The sequence below is a fragment of the Laccaria bicolor genome, genomic scaffold (genome assembly GCF_000143565.1).
Source record: "Laccaria bicolor S238N-H82 LACBIscaffold_85 genomic scaffold, whole genome shotgun sequence".
NCBI lineage: Eukaryota > Fungi > Basidiomycota > Agaricomycetes > Agaricales > Hydnangiaceae > Laccaria > Laccaria bicolor.
This window is the reverse complement of record NW_001889956.1, coordinates 35,118-44,635: the sequence shown is the minus strand read 5'-3', so window position 1 is coordinate 44,635 and position 9,518 is coordinate 35,118. Positions and strand designations below refer to the sequence as shown.

General features: G+C 45.8%; 1 protein-coding gene across 1 annotated transcript; it reads left to right on the top strand.

The window, feature by feature from the left end:
- Positions 1-7,644: 7,644 nt before the first annotated feature.
- LACBIDRAFT_317685 (uncharacterized protein) lies at positions 7,645-7,953 on the top strand (the record flags this gene model as incomplete). Its single annotated transcript, XM_001890263.1, has 1 exon — positions 7,645-7,953. The coding sequence occupies one exon, from the start codon at positions 7,645-7,647 to the stop codon at positions 7,951-7,953; it is 309 nt and encodes a 102-aa protein (XP_001890298.1).
- Between the last annotated feature and the right edge of the window lie 1,565 nt (positions 7,954-9,518).

Genomic DNA, 9,518 nt, shown 5'->3' with positions numbered 1-9,518 from the left:
CATTGTGCCATTCTATATAGACAAACTTTACACCCACACCTACGGCACGGCACTCGCTAACGCTCAGCCATGCCTCTGGTGCTTGGTCACAGCTTGCTGGGGGCATGCCCCTGGACCCCCCAGTGCACATGTTTAATCCCAGTTTTGGTACACATTTTCTATCCCAGTTCATTTTTAATCCCACTTCTGGTACACATAGTTAATCCCAGTTTTGGTACATATATTTAATCCCAGTTCTGGTGCACATTTTTATCCCAGTTCTTGTGTACAGCTTTCATCTGAATCATCAATGTTAGACTTAGACCTGGATCTAAAGTACTGCACTTGCTTTGCTTAGCTGTGCCTTGCCAGGGGCAAGCTGTCCCCCCAGTACACATGTTTCATTCTAGTTCCGGTATACATTTCTAATCCCTACTTTGGTACTTACATTTTATTGATATTTAAATTTTCAAAAATACATTTCAACCTGCACCTAAGGTGGCACTCACTGCACTTGGCCAGCTTGCCAGAGGCAAGCTTATGAATTACCTGATACAAATTCAACAGTTGTGGTGTACATGTTTCTCAAAGTTACACTTTCTGCACCTATGGCATGGACCCCCCAGTACACATGTTTAATTCCAGTTTTGGTACACATCTTTTATCCCAGTTCCAGTGCACATGTTTAATCCCACTTTTGGTACACATTTATCCAATTTACATTCTGATACACATTTTTAATCCCAGTTCTGGTGCATATCATTCATCTGAATCATCAATGTCAGACTTAGACCTGGACACAGCACTTGCTTTGCTTGGCTGTGTGTTGCCAGGGGCAAGCTGTCCCCCCAGTATACATGTTTAATTCCAGTTCTGGTACTCTGGTCCACATTTTTAATCCCTGTTTTTTTTGGGTACTTACATTTTATTAAATTTTAAAATTACACTCTAACCTGCACCTATGGTGTGGCACTCATTGCACTTGGCCAGCTTGCCAAAGGCAACCCCTTGAACTATCTGATACAAATTTGAGAGTTGCTGCACTTGGCCAGCTTGCCAGGGCAAGCCCCCTGGACCTCCCAGTGCATATGTTTAATCCCAGTTCTGAGACACACATTTTATCTTGATCATCAAAGTTAAACTGCTCTCATCCAAATTTTTATTCTAATCCAAATCATCAAAGTTGCATTTAGATCCACACCTATACAGTCCTGCATTTTGTACTGTAACTGCAGTCAGCCCTTGGCTAGGGCTTACACAGTACCATACCATGCACCATAAATTACAGTTCAGTAGGTCAATGATGAAAATCTGTTGAGCAACTAAAAAATTAATCTGCACAGATCTTAAAGTAGGAGAAATATACAGTAGAGGGAAGTGGAGGGTGAAAAATAGTACAGAAAAAGCGAAATTGCTGCTCAGAGAGGTGTGACCACAAAAACACTTAATGCAGCACTGTACAAAATTTTACAATTACATAATGTGGTTGGGAGCTACCAACACAATGTTCTGGGTCCTGTGGTCACACCATGTGACATTCCTGGCAAACGCTGCTGACACGGCTACATTGCTTACATGATTTATTACATCAATTCTTGGTAAGTGTTTTGCCTTTATATATAAGATAGCCCAGAAGCTGCCAACATCTACTGGGCCTGTTTTCCAAAAACTTCTGCCTTTAGGATATTTATTTTATTTCATTGTTTTGGCAATACAGTGACTCACTATAAGTTTTGCACCACATAAAAATACTATATCTTGCTCAAGTTCTGGGAACTAGTTACCATATAAATATGATAATATACAAATATTCTATACACATCTTTGACATGAATATGAGGTCCAGATCTCATGCCCTGCTTCATGTAGGAAAAAGAAAAAAATGAGTTTTGACAGCTCTACAAATACATCATGTGAGAGTCTGAAAAAATATGGAGAATTAAGTACTACCCTACTCAAGTATCAGAACTTTGAATCATTTCAATTGGAGTAGCGGTTGTTGAGATATAGGTGTAAGAAAGTGGCTTGTTTTGGGTAGATCAGAAATAAGGTTTTGACAGTCAGGAAATATGCAAACATCATCATGAACAATGACAGCACTAAGCTAGCCACTAACTCCAGTGGCCCAAAGGGCATGGGAAACAGTTCCTGACCTAAATGTGCACTGTGCCTGACATTAGGTGTGGCAGAAAAAAGTGTAATGCTTTTCCAATTAGGAAATGGCCCAATTGGGAAATAGTGTGGACATTGTCATGAACAATGACAACACTTAGAGCTAGCCACAAGCCTCCCTGGCCAAAGGAGTGTGGGAAACAGTTGCCGACCTAAATGCGCACTGTGCCTGACATTAGGTGCAGCAGAAAAAAGTGTAACACTTTTCTTAAGTAGGAAATGGCCCAATTAGGAAATAGTGCAGACATTGTCATGAACAATTAGTGTTGCCGCAAGGCGAGCTGAGCTCGAGGTCAACTCAGTAATATGCGCGGAGCTGGAAAGTCTGATGGACTCTATCAATACTCATTGTTTGACATTGGTCCCTACACCAGACTTCAATGTTACTCATTGCACTACGTTGAATTTATTTTCAGCTCCATTGCGTACCAATGGAAATTATCGAGACTCAGTGAGTCACAATGGGTGCTGTTGTAGGACATTGACCAAAATCTGGTGTCCAATAGACTACAATGGACCCCGATGGACCTCAATGAATTACACTGACATTCAGTGAATGTCGTTGGAAACTTATCGAAATCCATTGGAGTCCATTGTGGTCCATCGGTAGCAAATCGGTACTGGGCATTATTGATGGATGATTCGCAATTTGCCGGCTTTGGGAAGTTGTTGTTCAACATTGGCAAACAAACTCCGAAGAGCATATTCCACTCCATTCGTCCATGGTTATCCAAATGCATCGGACAGCTATGTTAACGTATGGACTAAAAACCTTCTAAAACGCGACACAGCGGGCCAAACCCCCCTCTTCTGCATCCACGACAAAGCCCAATGCTCCACTCCACCTCCTTCCGCTCTGACCACTCCACCACACAAGGCCCTGGCCCGCGCGAAATCATGTGCGCATGGCCAGGTGGTAGGGCAAGGCATGTTGATGGGCGTAGCTGGCACGGGCATGGTCGTCGACCAGGCAATGGCATCTGCCATCTTGAAGGACTCGAGGTGTCGGTGGTGAAGTATATCCTGAGGAGTGTTTTAGATATGCCTGCGGAGGGGAGGTTCATGGGGAGGGTTTCGTATTGGCTGCGTGATAGGTGAGTTTGTTGTACCTGTCGAAGAATAGCGTTAGTAATAAGTGGGGGGCAGACCGCGGGATTCGTTACAGAACTTCTTGTTTATTGGGTTCAGAGATCTCGCAATATGAACTTGACTTTTCAGCTAAGGACTTTTTTTTTCTTCCTGGTTTTTTGAATAACGCGCTGACAATTCAGACAGTGACATGCTAACGAATTCACCAACTAACAACTCGCCACCTAATGCGCTCCATTCCCCATCATGCCCAGGAACGACCCTCCGCAAAAACATGCGCGCATGGGAAGGCCATCGAGATGCGCGATGATGTGGGGAATCAAGACTTTCACGGTACCAGTGGAGTCAATTTTGAGTGCATGAGCAACCGCCTCCAAGTCCGATTTCTTGCGACGGTTGTTGATGGGTCCCGTTAGTGCAGACATAGCGGGGTGTTCGGTTGGGGTGACGAGGGGTACGAAAGCATTGATCAGGGGATGGAACGACTATTTCACCTGGAGATAAGATTGGAAATTCATCGGACCATATTGGATGGTATCAGGGGTAAGCATGGGCCAAGTATATTCAGCGAAAGCCATTGGAATCCATTGGAGGATGTTGGACACGACGGTGAGAGTGTTGAATTTCAATGAAACACAACAACAAGCACAATGGAAATCGCCGTATCTAATTCTAATCTCCGTTGTCATGTGACGTATCTCGGTGTTCATCAACCTCTATCAATGTCCACCAATGTGTGTCGATATACGTTGTTGTCCATCGACGTACAACAAAGTCCAACATTGAACTTTCCAGCGGCCGGCATATAAGTCGGTCAACTTGAGCTTGGCTTGGCCCTTTTCTCAATTAGGAAACTCGAGGTGATCAAGCCGAGCTGAGGCTCGAGCTTTATGTCAAGGTTGATTGATCGCATTTCCGTCCTTGTACACGCCGCCATCGCCGCCGTCTCCTTGATTCTGTACCACCACATTCACCTTTCATTCATTTACTGCAACATCAACCGCCGACCACGCCCCCACCGACATTTCCCTTCGCTAGAACTCCCCCAAAACCCCCCCTGTACTTGCTTATATACACAATCAAATTCATCATTTCACTATATCAATTCAAGGAACGAATGAAACGCGAACACACCAAGGGTTCATGTCTGAGGATGCGTCGCGCGTTGTTGAACAGTTTGTTGAATGGGTGAATTAAGGTTTGAAATTGGAGGTATAAAACGGAGAGAATTGAAAAGGTTGCAATCCCAACTGGATGGCACAGGTGCCACCATCTTGTAGGTGTCTTAATCCTCATCTGTGTTCCTGCACCTCACAACCTTTGTAACCTACCTACCACCCTCAGCAGCACATGTTCTCAGTACAGCCACAGCCTGCAACTCCTACAAGTCCTTACGTGCACGCGCCATGGGGTTATCAAACCCATCTCAACCCCTCGAATCCACTGCCACCCCCTGCCTATGTCTCTGGCTTCCAGAATGTCTACCAGGCGACATACGGTGCTCAGAGTAATCCCTATCCGGATGAGCCCCTTGCCTTTCGTTCCGCACTCTCAGATGCAACCTACAACACTATCAACACACTGACGGTGAGCCGCAGTGCCTCGGGAAAGCGCAAGAATACGGCCAAGGGCACGACCGCATCGAAGCGTCGCAATTTGGGATCCGATGTCAATGCTCAGGCCTCGCAAACCCCGATCTCGACCTCTGCGTCCTCGAATCATCCAGCTGTTCCAGGCGTTGGGCCTCAAATTGTCGATTCCAACTCACAGGCTAATCCATCACTCCACCCAGCTTTTACTCGCACAAACGGCATCACCAGCTCTCTCGGATCCTTGTTGAACAACAAACCGGCCAACAATCTTACCCATGCAACAGACGTCTGGTATTTTACTCAAGGACTCAATGCTCCTGATAAGCCGCAGACTATGCCCGAACAGGAGGTCCTCTCGGAAAAACGCCCCAACGCCAAGTCATTTGAATATCTCGGATGCCGCCTATGCCCGTAAGTACATTGCTTATCGTTGACTGTTTTTGGAAACTTATTTTATACCTTACTAGTTTCGAGACTTCATGGACGACATGGAAGAATGTTGAGGGCCAGACCACCTCCATCAGACAACACCTGCGAGGGAAACACGGCAAGGTCTGGAGGGTTGTCGTTGTCCTACGGCAGCTCAAAGGATGGAAAGAGGTTGGTGCAGCTACACTCGAAGATGAGCCTCGGGAACAGGAACCCTTTTCTCTTGCAGAATTTTATGAGAGGTTGGTTAAATGGGTTGCCATCAATGATCAAGTATGTCCTGCTGTTCTTAGTTATCCATCGACTAATTCTTTGAGGTTATCAGTCAATAGATGTCGTTGATTCTCCTGAGTTACGTGAACTCCTTCTCTTTGTCAGCCCCCATTTGGACGAGGTTGATATCCCACATCGAACGAAGCTTTCTGAATTGATCACGGCGGGATTCAAGCGAGAATATTTGGCTATGTTGAAGGACATCGAGGTAAGCTTGCACGATCTCTTCATCACTTCTGGTGCTAACTTGGGTAACAGAACTCGCTTGGGCGGGTATCGTTCACGAGCGATATATGGTCCCATCAAAATCTCGAGTCGTATATGGCCATTACTGCCCACTATTCCGCCAAGTCCTCAAAATCCGGTAATCTCATTGTTCGTACCCAACTTGTGGCCTTCCGTCAACTCCAAGGAAGCCATAGCGGAGCCAATATTGGCAAGGTTTTTTTACAAGTCATAAAAGAAATCGGGTGTCTCAACAAAGTGAGCTCGAAATTGCGTGAATTAAGCTGCAGTCACTGATTTTCCAACCTCCGTGGATTAGCTTTCAATGCTAACACTCGACAACACATCAAACAACAATACACTCATGGAAGAGCTTGCTACAGACCTCAAGAATCTTGGGATTCCCTTTGATAAAGATGGAAACCGCATCAGGTATGTTCACATATATTTTCAGGTGGTACACTATCTGAATCATGCCGAAAATAAAGGTGTTTCCCGCATGTTATAAATATCGCAGTTAAAGCGGCACTGAAGCATTTAACCGAACTCCCCTCTCTTTTGTCAGATGAGGATTTTGATGAAATCATGGAGCTTGATTTTGACGATTCCGACCCCAAATATTCCGCCGCCTTTAGAGACAATGAGGCTTATCAAGCAGCTTTGAAAAGCGACATTGTGGCACGTGTACGACGATATGTTACAGCCTGCAGGGCATCAGGTCAGCGCCGTGAGGAGTTTGACACAATTCTTATCGAAGGTAACAGGGCCGACGGCTGGGGAGAATCACACGAGCACATCAGAGAGGTGGGCCTTCTTAAGGACGTTGATATGTGGTGGTCGTCGACCTTTCGCATGGTTGATCGTTTCTTGGAAACATACCTAGTTAGTTTTTTCATAACGTCATTAAGTTAGTTGTTGAAATCATTTTCTAGGTCTCTGAAAAGCTTGTTCAACAAAACACTGACTTGTCCGACCACACATTTGCTGCTATCGACATCAAGGTGCTTTGTGATATCCGGGAATTTCTTTATGTTTTTCATGTTGTACAAGAACTTGTATCTGCGGAGAAGATGCCGACACTTTCCATAGTCCTTCCCATGTACGAAAAGCTTATCACTATGCTCGGTGATCTTAAGAAGAAGACACCTGAGCTTTCCCATGCTATTTCTGCTTCGATAGCAAAGCTTGAGGAATATCTCGCAAAGTCCCGGACCTCCAAAATCTATTCGTTGGCCATGGGTATGTCATTTTCCGCCAACACTCACACATGGCTAACCAGTGGCTAACGGAACTTGACACAGTGCTTAACCTGACAATCAAATTCCAATGGCTCAAGGATCATTGGACACAATCTGACTATAACACCACCCGAGCAACTGTGGTTCAAGTGGTAATCCATGAGTTGTTGCTCCATGTCAAAAAAAACTAATTGTTAATTTTCCAGCTTCTCAAATACCAACGCGATTTACGAAAATCCACAGCTCAGGCACTGGCAACGCCCACTTCAACCCCACCAACGTCAATCTCCCGCCACGTTGTCTGAGCCCCATCAGCATCACATGCTGCACTCTCCCAAGCATCAGGATATGCACGGTTCAACCAGCTCGCTCGCTCTCTATCAGCACCTACACTACCTTCAAGTTATAATATTCAAGATTCAACAGATCAGGTCGTGGATCCTGAGGAACAAGAGCGGTGTGCAGTTGAAGAGGATAGAAAGGTTGTTGAGGCCGAGATCCTGGCATATGAGGCTGCAGGCATCCTTAATGAGGATCATCCGGAAAGCAAGGACTTCGATTTGCTCAGGTATTGGCAGGTGCGTAACGTGTTATCTAAACAACTCTTTTATTCAGAACTCACGCACTAGTTACAGTTGAAGCAGGCAATGTATCCGTTGATGTGGAAGGTCGCCCTGGATGTCCTGCCCGCTCAGGCCTCAGCAGTCCCTTGTGAACGCATTTTCTCGTCAAGTAAAGAGACGGATTCACTTCGGCGCACAAATATGTCATCGTGGAAGATTGAAGAACTCCAAGTCCTCAAATTTGGCTACAGGTCCGACCGCCTCACCTTCATGGCAGATTTAATCAGCATGGAAAGGGAATTATCAGTTCTCGATCTATCCGTCTCTGTCGTCGAGGATCTGATGTCTCGCAGGAAGCTTGAAGAGTTAGAGAAGTATGTCGATGAGTCCTAGATAGGTTGGGGGGAAGAACGAGCATGAACCTTTGAGTTACTGACTGTCTTTACCATCACTAATTATAACTTAACTCTTTTTGCATTATATTCACAGCTTTCTTGGGATAAAACTATTGAGAAACCCCCTTTCTGCAGAAACCCCCCACTCAAAATCTTTGCTTCTATGGAAACCCTGTTTTTCATCGGTCGAGGTCCGGAAGTCACATGAGCTGCAGCCGCAAAGGATCAGTAATATTACTAAAGTCTAATAGTAACTGTGACGTTCAACATCGGTACCCTTTGTTCTGCATGCCCACCCATCCTTTGCGCAACCATGTTGGACACAAACATCTCACTAGGATCTTACCCGCCACACGCGAAGGCGATCATTGATTTCAGTAAGGATTTCGTCAGTCGCCCTGTGTTAAAAAACGAAATCTAACTTACTACTTCTCATAGCTTGAAGCAAATGGCACAGTGATAGAGTAGATCGTACGCAAAACCTTTCATGACTGTCCAATAAGGTGTGTTGCAATGCACTAACAGAAATTCTTCATTTAAATACCACAGCTTGACGTGTACTACCCACCAGGAGGTTATACAAGTCTGGTACTTTTACGGAGGCGGGCTCGTTCAAACTGGTTCCGGCTCCTTGCTCGCCCCTCGCCCACTTCTAACCTCATACAACAACCTTGGGGTTTACTTCGCTTTGCAAGGCACCTTATCGTTATACCCGATTACATTCTCGTTCCAAGCTATCGCTCACCCTCAAGGATCTGAGGATGTCCATGATGCGCACGATTGGGTTGTCCAGCATTTTGCTTCCCCATGTGTTAGTCCTCGTTCACCCGGGCGGGACGCACGTCTTAGGATACCTCATCACGGACTTATTCACATCGTCCCCTGCAGCGCATAACGGGAGGAAGGGCGTCGGTCATGGATGGCCATGGTCATCTCAGTACGGTCTTGGCAATTGTACAGGGAATGCAACTGACAGTGTGCCATAGGCAAAATTTAAGCCAGCGCTCAGACAGGACAAGTTGTGCGATTGTGTCCCGTTTGATGACACAGTCCGCATCACCTGCTTGCGTTCGATCCAGCAACTCCACTGCTACCCTTGGGTCCCCCACCACCTCGAGGACGTCCCTCGTTTGCACTGGTCAGTTGGTCTACCTTTGGGATTATGAGTGGGGGGATTGTGGATTGATTCGTTACGTTCAGTTATGGCCGTATTCGCTCTAGGTGACAGTGAGTTAAGAGTTCACTGTTCTGTCATTTGCTTACTGAAATGTATGCGGCATCCCAAGAAGGTTCTTGGGCTCTTCCTGGGTTTGAACAGCCACAAGGCGCCCTGCACCTCATGATAGACTGTGTGCACTGATACCGTCTCTGTAGGCGTCAGCTGGGTTAGGGCTTCTCCTGGACTTGAAAGGGTTGGATAGAAGGGAGGCTGAGGCTGATGTGGGTTTGAGGCAGCTGGGATGTATCTCGTTTGCGATTGCGCGGGTAACTGTTAGTATATTTTGTGTATCAAGGTTGTTGTTTTGATGCCATGTGACTCGGATACCATAGTGGCTTTGTGTA